Source organism: Emiliania huxleyi (genome assembly GCF_000372725.1).
Source record: "Emiliania huxleyi CCMP1516 unplaced genomic scaffold EMIHUscaffold_51, whole genome shotgun sequence".
In the NCBI taxonomy this organism is placed as follows: Eukaryota; Haptophyta; order Isochrysidales; family Noelaerhabdaceae; genus Emiliania; species Emiliania huxleyi.
This window is the reverse complement of record NW_005198167.1, coordinates 653,793-677,111: the sequence shown is the minus strand read 5'-3', so window position 1 is coordinate 677,111 and position 23,319 is coordinate 653,793. Positions and strand designations below refer to the sequence as shown.

At 65.1% G+C, this 23,319-nt stretch overlaps 8 protein-coding genes across 8 annotated transcripts; 4 read left to right on the top strand and 4 right to left on the bottom strand.

Annotated features, from left to right (window-relative positions):
• Positions 1 to 269: 269 nt before the first annotated feature.
• Positions 270 to 3,470, top strand: EMIHUDRAFT_451884 (hypothetical protein; the record flags this gene model as incomplete). The annotated part of the gene is made up of 6 exons (XM_005766534.1): positions 270 to 769; positions 850 to 1,279; positions 1,484 to 1,630; positions 1,772 to 2,395; positions 2,494 to 2,937; positions 3,438 to 3,470. The coding sequence occupies 6 exons, from the start codon at positions 270 to 272 to the stop codon at positions 3,468 to 3,470; spliced, it is 2,178 nt and encodes a 725-aa protein (XP_005766591.1).
• A 1,338-nt stretch (positions 3,471 to 4,808) lies between these two features.
• Positions 4,809 to 5,903, top strand: EMIHUDRAFT_212202 (hypothetical protein; the record flags this gene model as incomplete). The annotated part of the gene is made up of 2 exons (XM_005766533.1): positions 4,809 to 5,071; positions 5,312 to 5,903. The coding sequence occupies 2 exons, from the start codon at positions 4,809 to 4,811 to the stop codon at positions 5,901 to 5,903; spliced, it is 855 nt and encodes a 284-aa protein (XP_005766590.1).
• A 567-nt stretch (positions 5,904 to 6,470) lies between these two features.
• ATPVc'2 (vacuolar H+-ATPase V0 sector, subunits c) lies at positions 6,471 to 7,720 on the bottom strand (the record flags this gene model as incomplete). The annotated part of the gene is made up of 3 exons (XM_005766543.1): positions 6,471 to 6,997; positions 7,330 to 7,404; positions 7,541 to 7,720. The coding sequence occupies 3 exons, from the start codon at positions 7,718 to 7,720 to the stop codon at positions 6,794 to 6,796; spliced, it is 459 nt and encodes a 152-aa protein (XP_005766600.1). The 3' UTR covers positions 6,471 to 6,793.
• A 442-nt stretch (positions 7,721 to 8,162) lies between these two features.
• Positions 8,163 to 8,967, bottom strand: EMIHUDRAFT_437007 (putative mitochondrial acyl carrier protein). Its single transcript, XM_005766532.1, has one exon. The coding sequence runs from the start codon at positions 8,935 to 8,937 to the stop codon at positions 8,542 to 8,544; it is 396 nt and encodes a 131-aa protein (XP_005766589.1). The 5' UTR covers positions 8,938 to 8,967; the 3' UTR covers positions 8,163 to 8,541.
• Positions 8,968 to 10,084: 1,117 nt separating this feature from the next.
• EMIHUDRAFT_212198 (hypothetical protein) lies at positions 10,085 to 12,050 on the bottom strand (the record flags this gene model as incomplete). Its single annotated transcript, XM_005766531.1, has 5 exons — positions 10,085 to 10,102; positions 10,157 to 10,447; positions 10,571 to 10,854; positions 11,096 to 11,228; positions 11,298 to 12,050. The coding sequence occupies 5 exons, from the start codon at positions 12,048 to 12,050 to the stop codon at positions 10,085 to 10,087; spliced, it is 1,479 nt and encodes a 492-aa protein (XP_005766588.1).
• A 2,859-nt stretch (positions 12,051 to 14,909) lies between these two features.
• On the top strand, positions 14,910 to 16,475 carry EMIHUDRAFT_451880 (hypothetical protein). Its single transcript, XM_005766530.1, has 5 exons — positions 14,910 to 15,091; positions 15,335 to 15,493; positions 15,769 to 15,867; positions 15,945 to 15,965; positions 16,186 to 16,475. Exons 1-5 carry the CDS (start codon positions 15,008 to 15,010, stop codon positions 16,225 to 16,227), a joined length of 405 nt encoding a protein of 134 aa, XP_005766587.1. The 5' UTR covers positions 14,910 to 15,007; the 3' UTR covers positions 16,228 to 16,475.
• A 2,304-nt stretch (positions 16,476 to 18,779) lies between these two features.
• On the top strand, positions 18,780 to 20,088 carry EMIHUDRAFT_437005 (chaperonin 10). Its single transcript, XM_005766529.1, has 5 exons — positions 18,780 to 19,149; positions 19,226 to 19,344; positions 19,416 to 19,494; positions 19,584 to 19,650; positions 19,779 to 20,088. Exons 1-5 carry the CDS (start codon positions 18,799 to 18,801, stop codon positions 19,877 to 19,879), a joined length of 717 nt encoding a protein of 238 aa, XP_005766586.1. The 5' UTR covers positions 18,780 to 18,798; the 3' UTR covers positions 19,880 to 20,088.
• On the bottom strand, positions 20,075 to 21,396 carry EMIHUDRAFT_437003 (hypothetical protein). The gene is made up of 6 exons (XM_005766528.1): positions 21,046 to 21,396; positions 20,952 to 20,981; positions 20,810 to 20,881; positions 20,693 to 20,760; positions 20,489 to 20,586; positions 20,075 to 20,422 (listed from the first exon to the last, which is right to left on the bottom strand). Exons 1-6 carry the CDS (start codon positions 21,374 to 21,376, stop codon positions 20,383 to 20,385), a joined length of 639 nt encoding a protein of 212 aa, XP_005766585.1. The 5' UTR covers positions 21,377 to 21,396; the 3' UTR covers positions 20,075 to 20,382.
• Between the last annotated feature and the right edge of the window lie 1,923 nt (positions 21,397 to 23,319).

The window sequence follows — 23,319 nt, the reverse complement described above, 5'->3', positions numbered from 1 at the left end:
GTGACCGATGCTGGCAGATGCCCACACAGCCCGGGGAACGGGCCGCACCGGTTGCGGCGGTTCTTCGGCCGAAGCTGGAGCACTGAGCGTGAGCGCGCTGGAGGCGACACAGGAGGGCCCTTTTCCCCGAACCTGCGCCCGGCCGCCTGCGGGCGGCCTTCTCTCGAGGTCTCGAGATACACAAAGCGGCCAAATTGGCGTAAGCGTCTGAAAGCAGTCTTGGGTCTTGGGTGGTCCGCCGCAGGTCCCACACTAGTGTGTGTATACATATGAAGCGCAGCGCCACCGCGTCCGCCATCTCCGGCACAAAGCGGCCGAAGGCAGCCGCCGACCCGCCGAGCGAGAGGGCGCCCGTCGCGCGTGACGCCGGCATCCTGAGCGCTGCTGCCGTGCGCGCCCTGGCCTCGGATCTCGATGCGCTGCCTACCCATGTCGAAGGCTGCGTCCGCCTGCTGGCCGAGGGACACACTGTGCCGTTCATCGCTCGGTACCGGCAGCCCGAGACCGGTGGCATGGCCCCGCCGCTTCTGCGGCGAATCGATGCGGCGTCAAGGGATGCGGCGAGCCTCGCAGCACGGTGCGACGCGGTCGTTGCGGCGCTGCGCAAGACGGATCGCTTGACAGCCCAGCTCGAGGCCGCGCTGCGCGCGGCTCCCACTCTGGCAGCGCTCGAAGACGTCTATGCGCCTCACAAGTCGAAGCCGTGCTCACTTGCAGAACGGGCGCGCGCCCTTGGATGCGAGCCGGCGGCGCAGGCCCGCCAGGCTTTGTGATCTCGTAAGCCCAGCAGTGCCCGCCTTCACTCCCTCCGCCACGTCAGGCGATGTGGTGCGCGACGATCGACGATAGCGGGCTTTCCCAGGCCTTGCGCGCGGCGGCGGCGGGTTCGGGTGCTCGATCCAGCGAGGGCGGCACCGAGGCGGCGCTGCGTGAGGGCACTCAAAAGGTGCTGGCCGAGATGACCGCTCGTTCGCCCGCGGTGCGCGAGGCTGCGCGCGGCGCGCTGCGCAGATGCGCGCTGGTGAAATGCACAGCGGTCGCAGGCAAGCGATCGATCAGCGGGAGCGGCGGCGCCGGCGCCGCGAGCTCCAAGAAGGCGAGCACGGCAACCGCAGCGGCGGCGGCCAGCGGCGGCGAGAATTTTCGCGACTACGCGGACTTTGAGCGGCCCCTCAGCGCGGTCTCGTCGCACGCGTGGCTGGCGATGCACCGCGGCGTCGAGCTCAAGCTGCTCCGGCTCTCCGTCGCGCCCCGCGACGAGGCTTCCGTCGCCGCCGCTGTCGCACGCGCATGCCCGCCCCTCCGCTCCTACAGCGCAAGGCCAGGCGGCGGACACCGCCTTTGCCTTGCCCTGGCAGAGGGCGCGAGGGCCTCGCTCCCCACGACCCACTCGCAGGTCCGAACACACCGCCTCCTCGTTCCATGCACAGGCGCGGCCGCGGAGGCGTGGAGCCGGCTGCTCAAGCCATCTCTTGCGCGCGAGGTCCAGCGGCGCGCGCTCGAGGCGGCGCGGTGCGAGGCGATCGAGTGCTTCGCCGCCAACCTTTCGCCGCTGCTGCTCGCGCCCCCGCTGCGCGGCACGGCCGTGCTTGGCGTCGACCCAGGCTTCGCACACGGCCACAAGCTCGCGGTGGTCTCCGCGGGCACCGCCTCCGTTACCGCCCACGCCACCGTCAAGCCGCCGCTGCCGCCCCGTGGCAGTGGCAGCAGCGGCGGTGGGGCTGGCGGCTCCCGCGGCTCTGGCGTACACGACGGAGCGGCGTGGGACGAGGCGGTCCGCGTGATTGCCGAGCTGTGCGACAGCCATGGTGTGGGAGCCGTCGCGGTGGGCGACGGCCAGAACAGCCGTGAGGCGCAGAGGCTGGTCGCCGCCGCAATCGCAGCGACACGTCGTGGCGGCGGACGGTTGCGATACGCTGTGGTGCGCGAGAATGGCGCCTCAATCTACTCAGCGTCCGATCTAGCGGCGGCGGAGCTGGGCGATGTGCCGCTGCAGCACCGCGCCGCCGTCTCGATTGCGCGCCGTTTGGCCGACCCGCTGTCCGAGTTTGTCAAGATTGAGCCGGCCGCGCTGGGCGTCGGAATGTACCAGCGCGATTTGCCCGCCAAGGAGCTCGGCGCGCGGCTGGATGCGGCCGTCGAGGACGCCGTCGCAGCGGTGGGAGTCGAGGTGAATGGCGCGTCGCCTTCATTGCTGCAGCGCGTCGCCGGCCTCAACAGGAAGACTGCATCCGCGCTGCGCGCCCACATCGACACCGCGGGCGAGCTTTCGAGCCGTGAGTCGCTGAGGCAGGTGCCCGGCATCGGTCCCAAGACGTACGTCAACATTGCCGGCTTCCTGCGCATCACGGCTTCCGACGGTGCGCCGCTCGCGGAGCCGCTGGACGCGAGCCGCGTCCACCCGGAAGCATACGCCGAGGCGCGACGACGCCCCGATTAAAGTCACGCCTAAAAGCGCACGGGAGACGATTGACACGAGAGTTGAACCCGTAGGCCCGAGCCCTGCTCGCGGCAGCTGGCATCGGCGCGGGCGCTCTTGGCCAGCTCGCGCGCCGCGGCGGGGGATTTGCCGAGGGTGACTGCGCGCGCCTCCGTGCGCTCGCTGCTGCTCCTGCCCCCGGCGGTGGCGCCGCCTCTCCTGGCGGCGGGCGGGCGGCGCTGGTCGAGCTTCTTTGCGACCCGCTCTTGTGCGGCGACCCGCGCGAACAGCTCGCGCCGCCGCCGCAACTCGTGGCGAGCGCACCGCGTTCCCTCGCCGACGTGCGCGCGGGCGACGTGTTCGAGCACGCCGTCGTCAAGAACGCCGCCCCGTTTGGCCTTTTCGTCGACGTGGGTGTCGGTTCGGACGGGCTCCTCCACGCTTCCGAGCTCAAGAAGCGCGGCAGCGGCCGCCACGTCCCAACAGTTGGCGCGAGCATCTGTGTGACCGCAAAGGCGGTGGACATCAACCGCGGGAGACTATCCCTCGCGCTTCACCCTGTCTGGTGTCTCTAGTCCACACACAGAGACTTTCGCTAGCCGGAGCAGCCCGCGACGAGGCTTGCGTCGCCGCCGCTGTCCACATTTCTGAAACACATTTCTTTACGAGTCTCGGGGACTAAGATTTCTCCTGTCCATCGATTGAGAACGCACTCCCTGCCACCGCGGTGGCTCACCAAGGACTTTTCAGCGTGCTGCGTCATCACCGCGCGGCGCGCAAGCCACGCCTCACCCGGGCAAAAGGAAGCGCGCCGCCGCCGCCCGCCTCGGCTCGCCGCACCGCGCCGCACCGCGCCTCGCCTCGCCTTGCAGCAGCGCACGCGCACACGCACCCACGCGCCCGCGCTCGCTCCGCGAGAGCGAAGCAACCCTCCAAGCGAGTTCCGAACCGGGAGCCAAAAGGTCCCGGCTCGAACCGCGAACCGGTTCGACCACCGCCGCTGGCGGTTCTTGCAAAGGCATCAAAGGCAGTGCCTGATATAGAGCTCTAACGTGAAATAGTGCGAGCGCGCGAGATACTCACCCGACCCACCGTGCCCTCGCGACAGAGATCTCGCGCCGCGCGCGCTCGCACACGCCGCCCGAGAGCACTCCCACCCCCGCCGCCTCGCAAGCTCACAGGTTGATTTGAGGAGAAGCAGCTGGGGGAGATCAAAGCGGGAGAAGGCGGCACGGCGGCGGCGGCGCGGCCCCCCCCCATCCCCACGCCTCCGGGTCGTGCGTACCGCCTCCGGGCGCGAGTGTCCCCCCAGCGTCTGCTCCGGCAGTCGCTCCGGTAATCAGGCCGAGAGCACCAGGGAGGAGGGGAGAAGAGCCCAGGGTGGGGAGAGGAGAAGAGCCCAGGGAGGGGGGAGGAGAAGAGCCCAAGACGGCCTCCCTCTCCCTCCCCTCCCACCGGGCCTCCCTCTCCCTCTCCTCCCACCGGGCCTCCCTCTCCCCCTCCTCCCGCCAAGCACCGACAGTCTCGAGGGGCCAGCCGCTGGAAGGGGCAAGCCAGCGGCACGAGGGCTTCAACCACACAGCTACCAAGGGAACGCGACCCACACAAAGCACCAAAGTTAGGCATCGCCGCGCCGCTCGAGAATGCTCGCAGCTGCCGACCCGATCTGCTGACGGGCGCCGGCATCTGGCTCGCACGATCTGCGCCCTCCACCGGAATTCGTATGCAGCATAGGCACCGGGTCTGGCAGCACCGGCTCAACGCCGCGCCCCGCGGTCGGTGCAAGCAAGGAATGTTCCCGCTGCTGCTCTGCTGCAGCCTCGAGTCGCGGTGCGGCCTCCGCACTCTCGGCGTTCGCCTCTCGCCCTGCTGCAGCATCCGTTCCCATCTCTGGCTGCCGTTCGCCGAGCGCCTCCTCAAAGCATGCGAGAATCTCGTCGCTCTGAAGGTCAGCCTCGAGCACGTCGTCGGCAGCGCGGATGCTCGCCCGGCCGGTCGGCCCTCGAGACCTCACAGTGGCGCCCGCCTCTGACAGCGGCGGCAGCCTCCCAAGCTGGCCACGCATCATGCTGCGCTTCGCGGCAATCGCGTAACGGGAGGCTCGCTGGCTTTTTGTGGCTTTTTGGACGGCTTTTTTGGATTCTCCCGCCCTCCAACCCCTCTCTTGGATTTTTTTACATGGGTCGGGAGGGCAGCTCACGGCGGTCACGCTGCGCGCACCTTGAGTCGCGAGGGCGATGCGGCGACGGACAAACCCAAGTAGACTGCCGAGACTGACCGGTCCGACCCGGTGAAAGACCGGAGACACCGACACGCGAGCTAGGGGGGGGACAAGCGTAAAAAGGGACGGAAGTCGAGAGCGCTCGCAAAGAGGACGCGGCGGCGGCCAATGGCCACATCATCACCACCGCTCGCGCCACCGCCCTCTCCCGCCGTCCCGCCGCCTCTGGCTATCCGCGACGGCGCCGCCCGCGACCGCGACGGCGCCGCTATGCCGCTCGGCGGCGATCGACTGCAGAATGACACGCCGGCCATGCTGCTCAGTTCGCCGCCGCTGGCTCCCCGCGATGGCTCCGCGATGCAGCCCGGTGGAGGACAACTGGAGATGGACGAGATGGATGAGGAGGGAAGAACCCACCACCGCGCGCGGATGTGCGCCGCCCCCCTCCCTCTCCCACCCCACCCCACCGCTGCCGTGTCTCGGAATGAGGAAGCCGGTCTGAACCGACAGCCAGCGCCACACGCGTGGGCCCGAGCGTACGAGTTCTCAGTACAAAAGACCGGGTTTATCTCTCAAAACGTCCTCCCCAACCGTCACCCAGCCCTTCTCTCCGCTCGCGTGTTTTTATGTTGACATGCGCGGGCCCATCGGGGTGCGCACGCGTGCCGCAGGCTGAACAACGGGCTCGCGCTCGCCTCTCAGAAGGTTCAGACGCCAGACAATCTGGAGATGGACGAGATGGATGAGGAGGAAAGAACCCGCCACCTCCGCAGGCTCCGCAAGCGGGGAGTGGACTCCAATTTTCCGGCCCCACCGCCTCTGGAGTTTTCCCGGCGTTGCAACGGCGCGTGCCAAAATACCGTCCCCATCATGCCTGGGGAACCAGGCCGCGGCCGAATGCACGTCTTCCCCAGTCGGCCGCCACGGCGCATTGCTGGCTGCCTCGAGGGCACGGAGCTCGAGGCCGCACGGGCGGAATGGCATGCTTTGGACAAGACTGACGAGCGGGAGGCGATGCGCCGCGCCCGCAACCTTGCAATGAGTCGCTCAGCGCCGCATCGCGAGGGTGACTCCGCACGCCGAGCCAAGGCGCGGCGCGAGAGCACGAGCCAGCAGCGGAGCCATCGCGTGGCAGATCGGGCCCGATGGCGCCTCCGCAGCGACGACATTGCAGACAAGAGAGAGCACCGCCATTGGAGGGCTGTCGTAGTGCGGAGCGGAATAGGCCGCGCGTTCAGCCTGTCAGAGCGGTGGGTGTGGTAGGCCTTCCTTACGTGGGTCACTGTGGTAGGCCTTCCTTACTGTTGTTCAGTCGGCCTAACGTTAGCTACTGTTGTTGGGGAGCCCCACTGTTGTTCTGTTGTTACTGTTAACACTATGTGTATCGCGCGCCTTGCGGGGGGGGCGCGGAAAAGAGGAACCTCTTAGCACCCTCGCCATGGTGCTGCAAGCAGCGCCGGGCGACGACGACTTACCGCCTCCCGGTCCCCCTCGGCACACCTCCGCTGCTCAATGTTTGACGACTCGAACCCGTGAAGCTTCACTAGCAACACTGTTCAGCTCCTAACGTTAGGCTCAACCCTACTTTTCCATGCCCCGAGAGCCCGACAGATAGCCTCACCACCCCAAGCCCAACCCCAACGAGGCAATGTTGTAGGATGTAGCGCACATGCGTGTGTCGCTAGTGACTAATGCCGTAGTGTCGCTAGTGACTACCAATGCCGTACGTAGAGGTTTAGGCAAAGCCAAAGGGGGGGGGGGGGGACGGGTAGCACTGTGCCGAGTTGCGAGTACTTTGGGTTAAAGCATTTTTAATTTCATTTTGCATTATATGGTTTATGAGCTGCGCGTGTGGTTGTGGGGGGCGCAACGACGACCGCGCTCCCCGCAGCTAGCAGCGCAACGCTCGACAAACACAAACCCCTGTGACAGTGCCGCCCCGCGGCAGCCCAGAGCCGTCGCAGACGAGGGCGGAGGGCGCAGGCCAATGCCAATGCGAGGGCCGCCGGAATCTGGGTACGAGTTGTACGGGAGCTTTCGAGAGACGGGGGCGAGGGAAGGGGCGGATAGCGCGGGTCTAGGCGAGCCCGCCGCCAGGTGGCGGGGTGTAGCGTCGCGGGCACGCCACTGCCGCCGCCGCCGCCGCCGCCACTCTACTCGACCTTGAAGCTGGCTGTGGTGGACATGATGATCGCCACGATGATGGCGAAGATGCCCAGCGCCGAGGCGAAGATCTCGATGACGAGGATCTTGACGAACAGCGCGCCGTTTTGGGCATCGGCGAGCGCGCATCCGCTGCCGCAGATTCCAACGCACACGCCGCAAGCGAGGTTGCCGATCCCGCAGCAAACCCCCGCCTACGCAGGCACGTATCGGCGCTGTGCATGGCGGTCGGACGGGGGCGAGTTTGCGGTGCGTGTGTGTGTGTGTGTGTGTGTGTGTGTGTGTGTGTGTGTGTGTGTGTGTGTGTGTGTGTGTGTGTGTGTGTGTGTGTGTGTGTGTGTGTGTGTGTGTGTGTGTGGAGTGCCCAGAACATCGAGTAGCCCGCATTCATGGCGATGGTGTTCACGACGTCCGGCTTCGCACGAATGACTGCGCGGGAGTCGGCGGGGGGGGGGGGGGGGGATGAGGAGGCGGTTGGGGCGCCCAAATGCCCGCCTTGCTCGTCACCCCCCCCCCCTTCTGCGACGGTGCCTGCGGGCTCGTTGTGCTCGATCTTTGACTGCAAGATGATGGAGACGATGACGCCATAGATGGCCACCGCCTCGCAGAAGATGACGCTGCGCACGGGCCAGATGGAGGAGCGTGAGCGGGCCCGGCGTGAGGTGCGCGAGCAGACTACGCGCGTGCGATGCGCTGCGCCTGATCAGGTTCTTTGAGGTGATGCGCGGAGCGCGTACGGCGGCGCCGAGCAGCGACGAGCCCGTGATGAAGATTCCCCACGCGGCGCCGAGAACGGACAGGCCAATGGCGAGGCCGGTGCCGACAAAGGCAAACGCGTACGGGTTGATGTCGGAGAGAACCTCGCTCCAGTTTTCGTAAACGTCGCCGTAGCAGGAGCCTCCGCCGGCGCACGCCATCTGACGCGAGTTGCAAAGGCGGCGCTCACTGGCCGCCGCCGAGAGCAAGACGCGGCGGCGGGGCGCGGCCCAGGCGTGCGGCGAATGGCGGCTCCGAGTCCCTCCGGGAGTGAGTGAGCGGGCGGGCCGCGGCCGAGGGGCGAGGGGAGGCGAGGGGAGTGTGCAGGGGAGGGGGAAGGGGTGGGACTCGGGCCAGAGAGCGGTGCGACGCCTGCTTGCTGAGCTGTGTACTGCGGAGAGAGCAATGTGCGGCGAGAAATTGTCGTGCGCCCCGGTCGCGGGCTAACCCTCGGAGAACCGTGTTTACTTTACGGCCCTTTCCCTGCGAACGCGCACCCCCCCAGGGCTAGGGCTCTCTAGCCCGTAACCCGATGCCGATCATCCGGCCCGCTGGGTGCGCTTCTTAGCTCCCCGGCCCTGGATGTGAGGTTGAGGACTGCACTCCAAGTGCTCCAAGATACTAAGACGAACAGAAGAAAAAAACCACCCTCACACACTCCATAACCACCACGGACACGCGCGCACTCTACAACGAACCCGGGGCGCGGGGCGCGCCCCGACGACCCCCCGTGCGAGTCCCGGAGCCTGCGCAGGCGCAACGCGGCAGACTGCGCTGAGCTGCCGGTGCCCGCGGAGTAAGGGCGCCAGGCCTCTGCCGCACGGGGGACACACACCGCGCGCCCGCGGATGACATTGAGAGGCACCGGCCGGCAGCGCGCGCGCCAGAGCCAGGACCGGCCGCTGCTCTGCCTGCGTGGGCGCGGCACAGGCCGCCGCCCCCGCCGCCGAGGCCGCACGGGCAGGGTGCGCGGGCCCGCGTCCTACTTGGCGGTCGGGTGCGTCATAATGTACTTGATCGCGTCCTCGCACGTCAGGATCTTTTCAGCGTCGGCGTCTTGAATCTCAATGACAAACTCGTCCTCGAACGCCATCACCACCTCGACCGTGTCCAGGCTGTCAAGCCCCAAGTCGTTGAGGAAGTGCGCCTTGACAGTGACCTGCTCGGGGTGCACCTTATCAAACGTCTTTACGCAGCCCAGGACCCTGTCGGTCACCTCTTCCTCGCTCAGGAAGGTGGTGGAGGCGAAGCTGCGCAGCGCTGGCGCCGCAGTGCGCGCCAGCGCCGCTCGCGGCTGCAGCGCGGGCGCCGCGGTGCGCGCCAGCGCGCGAGAGAGCGCGGGCGCGCGCGACGCGGCGGCGACGGATCGCGAAAGCATCGCGCAGCAGGTGTCGAGGCAGCTCTGGCGCGCTGCCAGAAAAGAAGAATTTTGTGGCACGATCACCGTCGCAACTCCTCCTCCAGGGCCTCCTCCCAGAGGAGCACCCGCCCCTCCCTCACCCAATCCTCCCACCCTGTGGGAATGAATGGGACACCGCCAACAGAACCACGCCCAGCGTGCCAGCAGCGCAGCCCCTTCCGCTCCCCCGGCCTCGAACTCCGCCACCCAGCGCCGGGACCACCTCGTCACGCTCCTCGATCGAGAGCCGCCTAAACGCCGCCTCCGCGGCCGCCCCGCGCGCACCGAGGCCCTCCGGCCTCGACAAGAACAGCTCGACGGGCGGGTAAGCGCCCGGGTCAGGATCGCCGAGATCGCGACGCATCCGCGCCGCAATCGCGTCGAGCTCCAGCCAGCGAGCGCTGCGAGCGGTACTGAGACGCTGTGCTGGCGTAGCGCAGCAATCGCCTTTGACGAGCGGTTCTTGAACGCCTGCTCGCTCTTCCACGCAGGGCCAACGGCGGGGTTTTCGCCATTCACGTGCATGGCATTGGCCGCAAGCTGGGCGGCGTTGGTAGGAGGGACGCCGTGGGGGTCCATCCCGTCGAGGTGATCCGTCAGCGAAGCGTAGTCATCGGTCACGCCACCGACTCTGGGCCGGCGCGGGGCCCCCCGGAGGCACCGTGCGCCGCGCCGCAGTGCGGAAACGGGGCTCCGGCTCTATTAGTCTCTATTAGCACCGACTTCCCGATTAAGCTAGGTTAATCAGAGGGCAGATTTGGAAAGATCTCGAGGAGTACATACAGATAGACCCTCCAACCATCAGAAAACTCCGACCTGATCGGTCGTACTGACCGCCGACAGATCACTCCAGACAGCAGACAGCAGAAACGGCTGTGCGGTGAGCCTCCAGGAGTGCACTCTATGGAGTCTTCCGCGGCCGATTGGATCTGCGCACGTCAAGCGGTGGGGTGCGGATCCTGACGCGTCGCTCGCACAGGGAGAGGGAAAGACACGCACGTGCGGGTGGCCGTTATGAGAGTTGAGACCGGGCTGAAATGCACAGACATGAGATACACTAAGATCATCACACTTTACACTGCGTGCAAAAACCGTGTGTCGACGGGCCCCTGCGTGTGCGCCCTCTCTACAACTCGTCGTGCGCCTGCGCACGCGGGTCCACCACCTGGCGTCGTCGCGGCTCACTAGTGGGCTGCACTCGCTTTCTGGCCCTCCGCGCGCCCCGGTGACGCTGGCGCGCACTGGCGTCCGCATTCGCGTGCGCCTGTTTGCTGGCCTCGAGAGCACCGAGGAGCGCAGAGGCCTCGGCCGTGCCAGCAGAGTACTCGTCGAGCAAGACGGCCGGTAGATCCAAAGCCAGGCCAGCCGCCTTGCTGGAGTTGTCAGCCTTGCGCGCGCTCTCGTCGAGCCGTTGCAGCCGTTGCAGATGCGAACGCAGCTGTTGGTTGTTTTCCTGCAGCCTCTGGCGCCTCCGCTCGAGCGATTGCACCTAAAGTGTGGGCAATCAAACCTGGGGCGCGCTTGCACATGGGCAGGGACGGGGACGGAGACCCTGAGCCTGCTCGCGTTCCGCTGATGCCGACTGAGCAGGACGGCTGCCAGCGTGCCGGACCGGAGCCACCGGGGCGGCGCACTCTTCCACCACGAGGTCGGTGGCCAAATGCTGGAGGACGACGCGGCCCTGTGGCAATTCGCTCATGGCGCTTCGGTCCTCGAGGGGCGGCTCGCTTCCTGCCGGCGAGACCTTCTCGCCGCCCGCGGAAGTTTCGGAGGGCGGTGGGTCGAGCACCACGGTGACCAAATCGCCGGGCCAGACCTGGCGCACAAGCAACTCGCTGCTGCCCTCGTGCCGGTAGCCTCGCGGCACGAGGGTGCCAAGCCGCAAGTGGTGGGAGCCTACGTGTGCAAGGATGACAAGTGGAGAGCACTCCTGGATCGTCGCCCCGACGCTAACGGCGCGCGCCATTCCAACGGTACGCGGCAGCCCGCTGCGCGAGCCCAGAAGCAAGGAGCAAGAGGGAGCTCGAGTTGACGCCCTCCTGCGTTACGGAGCTCCCAGTGCGGAACGAGAAACGGGCTCATGGGGCGTGGTGAGCGCCCTCCTGTGCGCCGGTAGGCGGGTAGTCGGCGGCGGGACGCAAGTGGGCCTCGCAAGCGCACTGCGCGACAGAGACGACGCCCGCGACCAGCTCACGAACCAGCCTGCCGCGCTGCTGCTGCCGGCTCGAGCCCGTTGGAACCACCTCGCGCAGCCGCCACACGTGCCCAACCTACGGTTGAAGCAAGACGCACCTGCGGAGCAAGTCGAGGTCGCGGCGGAGTCGCCAGTCGTGCGTCACCACGGTGCCCTGCCCGAGGCGGGCCCCAGGGGGCACGACGCCGTAGCCCGTCTCCGTGCCGTCCTCGGCAGCATAGAACAGCTGCAGCGTCGCCGCGCCATCGTTTCGCACCGAGAGCTCCACCGTCTCATTGTAGCCGGGCGGGTTCACGCGTCGGCGCCTGACCGTGCCGTTGCCACTGCTTTGGAGGGCACAGCCGTGGTCGCTGTGGATCGAGGCGCAGGCCGCCGCATCGCAGGCCACGCGGCCGATCGAGGCGTCGCACGCCCGTGCGCAAGGCCCGTGCCGCATCCACGCACCGTTGGTCTCGCACTCACCAGCAGCAGCCCAGCGAGCGCACTTGGCGGCGGACCTTTCCGCACATGCAAGCGGGCACGCGCTGAGCATGTACTCTGCATTTTTGTCGCACTCCTCCGACTCAGCCCAGCGCACGCACGCCTTGAGCTTCCGACCTCCGCTCGCCTCGAGCTGAAATTTCCGCGAATCGCAGCGGGCCTGATCAGCATCGCACGGCAGCGGCAGCGAGGTGATGGCATCGGAGCTGCTGCACAGGCCCGGGCAGACGACCGACAGCGTGTGCGGTGCCGCTTCGCATTCGACTGACCGCTCCAAGCATTCGTTCCAGTCGCAGGCGCTCTTACAGTTTGATCGCATGTACTCGTGGTTTGCGGCGCATTCCCCGCTCGCAGCCCAAGCCGCGCAGTCGGACTCTGACGGCGTGGCGAGCGGCGCCACAGCGAGAGTCAACAACATACCCGAATGTGCGAAAGACAACGCACGCCACGCAGCGGAGCTGGGAATAGGACCGCCCAAGCGGCGTGGCGTGGAGCGGTTGAGCATCCCTCCGGGGGCCCCTCTGCGCCGGGGAGGCGTTGTTGGAGGCTAGGACGCAAGCGTCCGTCGTCCTTTTCAAACTCGGGGCCCACTCCGCTACCTACGCTCCGACCCGAATTTGGAGGGCCTAAAAGTTTAAGGTGTTGCTGCGCAAAAGGGGTCGGACACAGGGCGCAGCTCATGCTAAGAGCTAGAAGGGGAGCTAGAGAGAACGACTACCCTGTCCCGTTATTGCGTACACCAACACCACAAAAGGAAGATGTGCAAAAGAAAGTTCGCTCCTAAAGTACGGTGGAGACGCCCGAGGGTGGGCGACGGCTAGCACCACACTCCTCTCCTTAAAATCCCTGTGTGGTGGCGGCGTGCCGTCCTCTAATCCCTCCCTTGCGTTCTCTCTTTTCTTTCTTTCTTCCAAAGGCAATCCCCAAACAAAGGCAATCCTGGGGGGGCGCCCCCCCAAGGCAATCATGGAACTTGGGGCCAAAAAAATTCTGCGACGGCTCGGCACTCGGCGAGGTGGATGGGTTGGGAGCGAGGGGGCGCAAGTGTTCTCTTCTTGAGCACTTGAGCACTTGATAGGGTCGATTCCGCATGGTACGGGACCCCTCGATGTGGTGGGAAAAAAACTCGGCCGCGGCTTACATTTAACTCCCCTTTCTCCCGCGGTGGGGCGCGCGCGCGGGGGCGGCGGGTGTGCGGGATGTTTGTGGGCCCGAGCGAGAGCGATGCCATGCGTGTGTCCGCTTTACTCTTACACCTTAAACATCGCACACGCAGCTCAAAAACACTAACAGAGTCCTCCCAACTACTGCCGCTAAATGTGGCGCGCCAATCTCCGCAGGGGAGATCCAGGACACATGCGATATGCTACCCACGGGCAAATCACCAGGCCCCGACCTACTCCCAAACGCCTTCTATAAAATATTCTCCGCAAAGGTCACCCCCATACTCGAGCGGGTCTACGCCGAGAGCAAACAGCGAGGATCACTACCTAAAGGGTGTTCAGACGGCTTAATCTCAGTCCTTTACAAGAAAAAAGAGAGAACCGACCCGAGAAACTACCGCCCCATTACGCTCCTCAACGGAGACTACAAAATTATGATGAGAATCCTAGCGAGAAGAATGGCAGAGGCTGCGGTCCAGTTCGTCTCCTCCCCCCAAACGGGCTTCGTACCAGACGCCTTCATCGGAGAGAACATCATGTTCCTAAAACTGGTCCAATCATACCTTGAAGAGGAAGACGAAGACGGTTACTTCCTCTTTCTAGACATGGAGTTGGAGAAAGCGTTTGACCGATGCTCCTGGGACTTCCTGCTCAAGGCGCTCAAGAAAATCGGGTTTGACGACGACTTCATCTCTTACATTAAACTAGCATACTCACAAGATAATGCCCCCGAGAGGCAGCTATACACCAATGGGTACCTCGGACCAAAATTTAACATCCGATCTGGAGTAGCACAAGGCTGCCCACTCAGCCCCCTCCTCTTCTTACTAATCACCGAGCCTCTCACGAGATTAATCATGCAATCTCCAGAGAGCGAGATAAATGGAATAAAAATAAACGCAATCCGATACATTATCAGCCAATACGCCGACGACACCACCCTCCTACTCTCCCCTGGAGACCAGCCCGCCGTGAACAGAATCCTCAAATTATGGGAACTGTGCCGTCGCTCCGAAACGGAAATCCGGACACGGGAAAATATAAGGTAAGATTCTTGCCGCCGATTTTGGCACGCCATTACGCCCCCCACAGCAAATCGGTTTTTGCCCTTAACTAGTGCTGTTTTCGTTGGGCCGATTTCCGCTTGACTTGGTCGGTTTGAGCACTATTTTCAGCCAACGCCAGGATTACAAACAAAGCAAAAAGGCACGTCAAAAACAAAACACCCCTCGCGACGCACTCTCTCACCCCACCTCCTGCGACTCGACATCTCCAATGAACTCCAACACCTCTTCAGTGTCCATCATCTCTACCAGCTCGTGCAGTGACCCGCTCGGAGGGTGAGCGTCCGCCGCTGCGTCCGCGTTCGGCCGAGGCGCCTCCAACGTCGCCGCAGCGCCGGCATCGTACGCCGCATTGCCAGAGAGATGAGGGGAGGGCAGGAGGGGCAGGAGCGCACCAGCGGCACAGACTCGCCGTAGGCTGAGGAGCCTAATCTCGGGTGATCTCGGGTCATCTCGCCGCAGGCGGAGGAGCCTGCTCTCGCGCGATGGCGGCGGGTCGAGCTCGGACGCACCGCAGCGAGGGCGGGGTGGAGCTGGTGTCGCGAGGAGGCGGGGTTGGGGACGGGGCCAGAGCGGGCAGGGCAAGACAGCGCAGTCTCCTCAGGGTAGGGAGGCGGCGGGGAGGTGCGGGGGAGGTGCGGGCGAGGTGCGGGCGAGGTGCGGGCGAGGTGCGGGGCTTGCGGCTCGCCTCGCTCGTGCGGAGGCAGGCTTCCTGCGGCGACGGGAGGGGGCGGGTTGGCGAGGGAAGGCGGGCAGCGAGGGCCAAGGCGGAAGACAGAGCACTTGGAGCACTTGGAGTGCAGTCATCAGCCTCACATCCAGGGCCGGGGAGCTCAGAAGCGCACCCAGCGGGCCGGATGATCGGGATCGGGGTACGGGCTAAAGAGCCCTGACCCCTCCCGAGTTTCTTTGTTTGCATCTCCGACATGTCGCATGTTCGCGTGCGCGTCGTGTCTGTCGGGCCATTGCCTCTGCGAGCGCTTGCGTTGAACAGTGCGGCAGCGCGGCGGGGCGTGGGCGTGCTGGCAGGGGCCTGCGCAGGCGGGGGCGTGCAGCGGGGGCGTGCAGCCACGGCCCTGCAGCGGGCGGCGGCACGGGTGCAGCCACTGGGGGCGGTGCGGCTGCGGTCGAGCAGCGCGGAGGAGGATATGGATCCCAAGATCAAGGATCTTGTCGACCAGATCGCCTCTCTTAGCCTCCTCGAAGCGGCGCAACTCACCGACGCCCTCAAGGCACGCGCCATCACCGCCAAGCATTCACGGCCGCAAGCACACGCTCAACACCACCAGCACTATCGCCGCGGCCGCGCGCCGGACCACCTACGCCGACCCACCCTTCAACTCCCGCCGCCGCGGCCGCCTCCCTCCCCTCCCCCTCCCCTCTCGAGCCCTGGACAGGGAGTCTGCTCACAGGAGCGTCACGGCGCCCAGTCTCCCTCTCCTCTCACTCTCCCTCACCTCCACCCGCGTAATCAGGAGCGACTCGGCATATCAGACGCGATGATGATGCCGGCAGCGGGCGCTGCGCCGGCGGCGGGTGCGACGCCGCCGCCGGCAGCGGAGGAGGCGGCAGCGCCAGAGAAGACGGCGTTTAGCGTCAGGCTGGAGAAGTTTGACCCCGCGAGCAAGATTAAGGTGCGCGAGGAAGGGAGGGTTCAACCCGGCGCGAAGACCACTTGGCGCTCACGGCTGCGCGCACGCGACACCACCCAGCGCCGCCCGCACACAGCCCACCTTCTCCCGTCCACCGGCTTGAGCTCGCGGGATAGCTCCGTGGGGCTTCGGGCTGAGGCAGCACGGAAGAGCGCCCATTGCGCTCAAAGTGCCCGCCGCAGTGCATACGAGTTGTGCTCACGCAACAATCCTCCCCCCCCCCCCACCCACCCACCCACCCACCCACCCCCAAACAGGTCATCAAAGAAGTGCGCGCTCTCACCGGCCTGGGGCTGAAGGAGGCAAAGGAGCTGGTGGAGAACGCGCCCAAGGAGATCAAGGCCGACGTCAAAAAGGTGGCGCCGCCCCCCTGCCGTCGCCACCGTAGTCAGCACGTACCCTCACCCCTCACCCTCGCCCTTCATGCCTGCAGGAGGAAGCGGAGGAGCTCAAGGAGCGAGCCCCCACCCCGCCCCACCACCCCTCCCCCCATGCACACCCTGCCACCACCACCACCCCACCCACCCTCGGTCTGCTCGTACTGCGACGCCGCGACGCCAGCCCCACCGACTCTGGGATGCGCCGACACGCGCTCTTGCTCCCATCGAACAAAGAGCGAACGGCGTCCGCAGCCCTCCCGGACACCGCTGCTTCCTCGCACCCGATCCCCGCAGGAGAAGCTCGAGGCTGCAGGCGGTACCGTCGTTATTGAGTAGGAGGTGATCTCACATAATACCTATGATTTCGGATGGTCGTGGGTGACATCTCGACGCGAGGCACCTAATATATAGAGTACCTTCGGCCGGGCGGAGGCGCGGGCGAGCGAGACCGAGCGGCGCGGGCGAGTCGAGTCACTGTTGGCTAGAGCGTACTACAAGGGCGTGTAGTGCGTGCAGCTTTGTGTGTGGCTCTCTAAGTACACAGAAAAAAAAGTTGTGTGCGGCCGCGAGCCGAACGAGGTCGTCGCACGTCGGCGCCGGGCACCGGGACACTTGGAGCACTTGGAGTGTCACACAGTCATTTTACTTTTTAGCCTCACGCATCACTCATCAGCAAGATCAGCTAGAGGGTGCGCAGCGTCCTTCATGTAATCTAAAATCTGAGGATTCAGGATTCAGGCATCGCTTCAGTGAGGCCAAAGTAGGTAGGTAGGTAGGTGTTACCTCACACTGTCTAGGCTTAGCCTACTAGGCACAGAGACAAGGAGGGCCCCCGCACACACGAACCCACACATAAAGCCGTACGGCTTTACAGAGAGGGACGAGTGCACGCATTGGGCATCAGAGAGCCATACCGTAAGTGTTTGCTGTTGTTTGGCTTGAGCCAAGCAGGCACACCCGCGCGCGAGCGATTAGGCCAGGCCCGAAGCCTGACTCAAACCAAGGTGGAGCACAGGGACAGGGACACCGTACTCACGTACTGACATCCCGCCCCGCGCTAGGGGCGGTGGCGCGCGCCGCGCCGGGACACTTTGGACCCGCAGCCTGGCATACGCCATGCCAGGCCACAGATTCGCCGGCAGAGCCTTAAAGCTGCATCCGCGATCCGCGCCGGCTCTCAGGAGAGATCCGGCGCGGTGCTGACCGCGTCCTCGCAGGCCACCGAGTTCACGATGGTGTCCGGAGGGAAACGGTGCAGCTGCGGCATGTCGCAGTGCGGCATGCCGCAGTGCGTCACGCGGCGCTCCTGCAGCAGCGCGCGCGCGGTGGTGAGGAGGGAGCAAGCCCTTGAGCTGCTGGCGTAGTCCATCGCCCGCGCACGCACGCCGGCCTTGAGGTGGTTCCACCAACAACTGGCCCAGGGGTTGTGACCCTGCGGCGTTCACGTACGGACCCGCCTCGGTATGGCTAACCTGTTGGCGAGCGGTGCCTATTGGCGCTGCGACGGCGACTGCCAGGACCGTGCAGAACACGCTCGCAGACCGTATGGCAAGGCCGGCACCGTGAGGCCAAAGTGAGTTTATGGATGTGTGAGAACGGTACGGGACACGAGGAGGCACGCGGACCGACTCGTCGGCGACTCTGCTGCACGCCGGAGCACCTGGAGCACTTGGAGCCGGATCAGAATTTTTCTCAGCGTGAGCGAGACGTGGAGGAAGAGTGCCACCGTCGGGTAGGACAGGTCGTCCCGGAGCAGCGGAGTAGCCGTCGTGGTCGCGGCGAGCAGCGCCGGCCACTCCGGCGCTGCGTCGGCAACGTGGGAGCATGTCCACCGCCACTTCGCGGTCGCAGCGCTGTTACCGGGCACCTAATTTTTCGCTACCTGGTAGGGATCCCTACATATCACACGGCACACGCTGAGGCGCTACATACCGCCCCTGCTTCATATCGGTCAAACTGGCGGTACATATCGCTGGCGCTACATATCGGTCCGGCAGCGATGTGTAGCGCTGGCGCCGGTACATATCGGCCCGGACTGCTATGTACCGCCTCCGGTAACATAGCGCAACATTGGCGAGAGAAGCGCAGCCGTGACCATACCACCAGCGGGTGATACATAGCAGAGTCGGTACACAGCGCTCCAGGCCGATACGTATCAGTGCCAGCGATACATATCGCTGCCGGACCCATAAGTAGCGCGAGTGCTACATATCACCAGTTAGACCGATATGTAGCGCGAGCGTTATGTGGCGATCTGAGGCGCTATATAGCCGGCTGGGGTGATATGTACCACGCAACTCCGGTATATAGCGCCGCCGATGTGTATCACCCGGCAGCGATATGGGTGGCACTGACCGGTATGTAGCACACCAGGCGTTATGGTTGGTAGCGGCGCCGATATGGTATCACCGCCGGGCGCTATATCACGGGGCGCTACATAGCACCCTCCAGCGATACGTATCGGCCGAGGCGATATGTAGCGCGGATGTCCGCTACATATCGGAGGGGCCACTTTCCTGACGGGCCCCAGCTTCGGCTGAGGGCTGAGGTAGTGGTAGTGGTAGAGCCCGACAAGCTGCCGAGCCCGAGGAAGGAGGTGGGGTCCTCACCCGCCGTCACCCCGGCGGCCCGCGCACGCACGCCGTCTGAGCCTAGCGCAGCGCGAACTCGCTCTGAGCCTAGCGCAGCGCGAGATTTGCGCAGCAACCCGGCCGGGCAACAATTGAAAAAAATTATTGTGGCGGCTTTGCACGATCCGCGAGCTCGCGAGTGAGTAGAGGCCCCGCCCACCCAGGGTCGTCTGGCCCTTGGGTTCTTGTCTCGCCCCCCGGGGCGTCCGCCGGTAGTCTTCCCAAGAGACCTCGAGAGAGTGAGTGCGTGAGAGCGTGCCAGATCCGCGAGAACACTATGGCCGGCGTCGCGTTGGCCTGCGTGCTCGGCCCGGTGGCCTACTCGCTGGGCTCGCCCACGGCCGCGTCTGCGCGGCGCGGCGCGCCAGCGATGCAGTACTCGCTCAACAACTACCCTCTTCCGGGCCCGCTCTTGCCCGTCTACAACCAGGCGCTCGTCAAGCTCTCACGCTCGGACGAGACCACCACGGGCGGCCTATTCCTGGCCGCGGAGGAGAAGGAGAAGCCTCGCGAGGGCGTCGTGGTGGAGGCTGGCCCTGGCCGCGTCCATCCTGATACTGGCGCGACGCTCCCCACCGCGGTGAAGAGCGGCGACTTGGTGCTATTGGGCGAGTTTGCCGGCGAGAAGGCGAATCATATGCCATCAAGCAGAATCCTCGCGACGCGACTCAACCCGCCCGTGCGCTCTCGCCCTCGGCTCGTAGGTGGACTACAATGGCGCGTCGCACCAGTTCGTGTCCGACGACGGGATCCTTGGGACGTTTAAGGGCGGCGTCGTGCAGGCCGACACCTTTTGCCCGCTGCGCGACCGGCTGCTTGTCAGGCGAGAAGAGTGAACCTATTCGCTCGGGACGGGGCGCACGCTCTCAGAACGCAGCCCGCCGGACTCCACAGGCTAGCCGAGGCGCAGAGCGAGACTTCCTCTGGCATTGCGCTCGCGACCGGGGACGACGAGGCGGCGACGCAGGGCGAGGTGCGCGCCGCTGCGCTTGGCGCCCATGTCCATGTGCACACCTTCGCCCTCGGCGCGGCGCCTCATTGGCTCACACGCCGCTTGCTCAGGTGGTTGCGGCCGGGCCCGGGCGGATGACCTCCGCCGGCGAGGTGGTCCCGGTGGGCATTTCCGCAGGCGCGCGCAAACCCACAACAGACAGCCGTGCTCGCCGCTGACGGCAATCCCCGTCGCTCAAACGTCTGCCTCACGGACGACGGTGGCGCCGGCCGTCGACTAGAGACGCCCCGAACCTTCTGCCTCAGGCGAGCACGTGTTGTTTGGCAAGTACGCGGGCGCCGACGTCTCGCTGCCCGGGGGCAAGTTCAAGGTGGTCCACGCTTCGGACTGCCTCGCTAAGTGGTAGTTTCCCTTGCTGAATGCGGGGCCGTAGATTAGCGAGAGGCTCGGGTGCGCACAATCCCAGCTGAGGCGCGTGGGGGGGCACGGGGGCGGGGCGGGGGAGCCTCTCGCTCTCCCTCACCCTCTGAAGCTCTGTGAATCAGCAGTCTGAGTCTCTCGAAAAAGCCCGGGACAGAGAAAACGACATTTCCGGTCTAGCCATGTACACATGAGCATGACGCATGAGGACTGCGTATCTCTGCGTTATGTCGGCGTCCTCTATGGACTATGCGACACTTACACCGTCAGCGTCACGCGTGCCTCTTCACCGCGAAACCCCCGCGCGGCTCAACCTACCCCCCTCCCTAGATCTGTAATTGTATAGCCTCATGCACAGTGACCGCCTGCAACAGAATCCCGAATGCCTGGGCGCGGGCATAATCGAGCAACATATGTGTCCGCGCGAGCGTACAGCCCTCTCCCTTGCGCGGCTGCGGGTCGCCGCCTGCTGCTGGGCGCCGCCGTCCGCTACGAGAGGAAGTCCGCCTTGACCTTGCGACCGAGGTGCCTAGAGCAAACGCGCTCCCGATTTAGACGCCGTCTCGAGCTTTGCTCTCGAGAGCTTGAGAGGCGCCAAGCGGACGAGCCAAACAGAGCGATGTTGACAGAGCAGAGCACATAGTTGATCGGCGTGACGAGCAGCGCGTAGGGCATGAAGAAGAAGCCGGTCACCTGGGTATGCACGTGTGGGCTCTCGCGGTGCCTCGCCAGCACGGGGCGGGGGCGCGCAAACGGGCGCGAGGGGCGGGGGAAGGGGGGTGCACAACTATCTCGTCACCGTCAGCGCTGACATCTGGGCGATCGAGATTTTCTCCACGGGCCGTTCGAGGTCGAGAAAGTTTGCGCCTATTCAGGCGCACGTCCGGGCCTCGCTGTGTGGCGCCCGCCACCCCACGGGCGGGCGGGCATTGGGCGCCGGAGATGAGCCACTTGCTCATCGGAGCCCAGAAGTGGACGGTGAACGGGCCTAAAGAGAGGACGCGCCGTCTCCGCCTGCTGCTGCAGGAGCGGGCGAAAGGTCGAGGGCGAGAAGGGACCGTTCGCGGCGCCGGCAAAGGACGAGATGCCTACTCGCAAAGCCCTGTGTTTGCCGAGGCGCTTCGCCAGAGTGCATGCGCTAGGCAAGGCCACCCGGAATGGACATCGCAACCATAGCGGCCTGCATCCTCGGCCCCGCCATGACGAGCGCCGCCAACCCGACGGCGCCCGCGCCCGCCTGCATGCCGACCGCCCTCACCTCGTCGGCCTTGCCCTGCTCCACCTGGTACTCAAAGGCGCGCCGGAGCTGGTTCGACTGCGCGAGGACATTCGACACGTGGCAAAAAAAGAGCATCAGGTTTCGCGGCTGCACCACCCACGCCCAGCGCGCAAAGAGGGACGAGTAGACGATCTGAACGGGCGTCATGTTCATCGAGATAACCTCTGGGCCCTGGTACAGGGCGTCGTAGATGGCTGAGCCCATCAATCCCCAGCCGGCCAACGCACCGCCAAAGCCCCAGAATTCGGCTGTCCGGAGAAAGTGCTTCTTGGCGGGCTCGGCAGCTGGCGGCGTCTCGGTGCTGAGCCGCGCGTACGACGTGCGCAGCGCGAGGCCCAACCGCGGCGACACTGCCGATCTCACGCGAGAGAGCATCGGGCGAAGCAGATAAAAAGAATTCACCAGCTCGTGTAAGCAGACGGCTATCAAAATTCTTCCCTATAAAGAGGCCCCGAGAGAATTCTTAAATACAAGCCTGTCCGAGGAGGCCATCGGCCAAAAGCGCATGTCTTGAAGGTCCGATACTGGAAGCCCATAGAGAGAGTTTTTTAGCAATACCTTTATGTGATGTATGATTCATTAGGGTGCCCACAGGGCCCAAAAAAAGAAAAGAAAAAAGAAATGGGCCACCCCAGATCGCAGCACTTCGTGTTGGCCAGTCGAGATATTGAGAGTGTGACTAGGAGGGAGGGACGCTGGGGATTCTCAAAGGTATACCCTTGGAATGGCCGGATCCAGCCTTAAAAGTACGAGATCGCGCGCGCTTCGCGCGCTGCACCGCCTGTTCTCCGCGGCTGAGTGACGACGCGTGCCGTGTGCCACCAGAGTTGAGCGCGCGCGGCGCGACGGCGCCCGCGAGGGAAGGCGCGGGTGCAGCGGCCGCCGGCGGCCGTACCGCCCGCCAGCCGGCGCAGCAGCGGCCAGCGCAGCGGCCGCCGGCGCAGCAGCCAGAGCAGCCGGTGCGCGCCTTGCGAGGCGAGTACTGCCGTCCGGCAGCCTTGAGGCGGCCGGGCGGCAGTACTCGTTCGAACTTTGCGAGCCGTGCGCGCGCCGAGGCGCCCGCGGCGCGCGCCCGCCCGGCTGCCAGTAGGAGGCGGCGCAATATGGCCTATAGTACAGCCCTTGAGGAAGAGGCTGGCTGGCAGTGCTGTATGCCGCCGAGGGGCAGTTTTTGGGTGCTGACCCACGCCCAGGGGGCTGCAGAAGGCGTCCGCAGCCGGGACAACCCGCCCCCCCAGCCGAGGCCGGTCGAATCCCACTTGGTCACAGCCATGAGGAGTCCTCTTGGTGCTCCTGGCGGCCGTTGGAATGGCGAGCGCGCGCCGATGGGGGGGGGGGGGGTCTTGCTTGCTCCACACCGAGCGCCATCGGTCCGGACCGGCGTGACCACCGAGGGGTGGCCTGCACAAGGTCTGAGCCGCGGGCGCTCGGCGCCAAGTGCAGTGTCACGCTCGCGCTCGCGCGTGACAAACCGGGGAACCCTCGTTTCCTATGTACTCGGTCCCCCAACGGAAGAGGCCTCTCTCCTATTGGAACTGGCCAACATCAGATTTGCCTCGTGCGTCCCTTTTTGAGCCGGAAAGCTATTTTCTTTTGGGTCCTGTGGGCACCCTATGTATGTTACAGGTGGGTTAAGAGGGAGATGTGCGCGAGCTGCGCAATGCGAGGGCGGCGGGCACCGACGGCTCAGCCGAGTCGGGTCGGTAAAGCCCTCCCACTGTTCTTCGGTGGCTCTGTCGCGAGACGGTTGGCCGATCGGAATCCATTAACTACGACGTGGAGTTCATCCCCGATGAACGACTCATGGTCAAATTGCCCATCTCGACTTGCCCGTTGTCAACATCACTAGGGAGATTTGATTGGCGCTGGCGCCTGCTGTTGACAAGTGGGATCATCTGGCTTCCGGAATACTTCCGCGAAGCTGCCCCCAGCAGGCGTTTGACCAAAATCCAAATTTCCCTACTCCAGTTGAGGCGGCCCTCGGACCCGAGAAATTCTTATTCTTTCTGGCACTAAACAACACACAGGTACCCACGTGAGCCACAAAAAAGATTTTTTGAATCAAAAAGAATGATGTGCTTTCTGGGCACGGCGTCCGGGCGCGCACTGGCACGAAGACAAGTACACCACGGGCGCGAACGGGCACA

What these genes read in the sequence shown, in the direction of transcription:
- EMIHUDRAFT_437007 (XM_005766532.1), bottom strand. Translation starts at nt 8,937, where the DNA reads ATGCTTTCGCGATCCGTCGCCGCCGCGTCGCGCGCGCCCGCGCTCTCT.
- EMIHUDRAFT_451880 (XM_005766530.1), top strand. Translation starts at nt 15,008, where the DNA reads ATGGATCCCAAGATCAAGGATCTTGTCGACCAGATCGCCTCTCTTAGC. An exon ending in AACTCACCGACGCCCTCAAG is followed by an intron (nt 15,092 to 15,334) that starts GCACGCGCCATC and finishes CCGCGTAATCAG; the next exon opens with GAGCGACTCGGCATATCAGA. An exon ending in TCAAGGCCGACGTCAAAAAG is followed by an intron (nt 15,868 to 15,944) that starts GTGGCGCCGCCC and finishes TCATGCCTGCAG; the next exon opens with GAGGAAGCGGAGGAGCTCAA.
- EMIHUDRAFT_437005 (XM_005766529.1), top strand. Translation starts at nt 18,799, where the DNA reads ATGGCCGGCGTCGCGTTGGCCTGCGTGCTCGGCCCGGTGGCCTACTCG. An exon ending in AGGCGGCGACGCAGGGCGAG is followed by an intron (nt 19,495 to 19,583) that starts GTGCGCGCCGCT and finishes CCGCTTGCTCAG; the next exon opens with GTGGTTGCGGCCGGGCCCGG. An exon ending in CCCGGTGGGCATTTCCGCAG is followed by an intron (nt 19,651 to 19,778) that starts GCGCGCGCAAAC and finishes CTTCTGCCTCAG; the next exon opens with GCGAGCACGTGTTGTTTGGC.
- EMIHUDRAFT_437003 (XM_005766528.1), bottom strand. Translation starts at nt 21,376, where the DNA reads ATGGGCTCAGCCATCTACGACGCCCTGTACCAGGGCCCAGAGGTTATC. An exon ending in CGCCCAATGCCCGCCCGCCC is followed by an intron (nt 20,761 to 20,809) that starts GTGGGGTGGCGG and finishes GCGCCTGAATAG; the next exon opens with GCGCAAACTTTCTCGACCTC. An exon ending in CCCAGATGTCAGCGCTGACG is followed by an intron (nt 20,587 to 20,692) that starts GTGACGAGATAG and finishes GTGCATACCCAG; the next exon opens with GTGACCGGCTTCTTCTTCAT.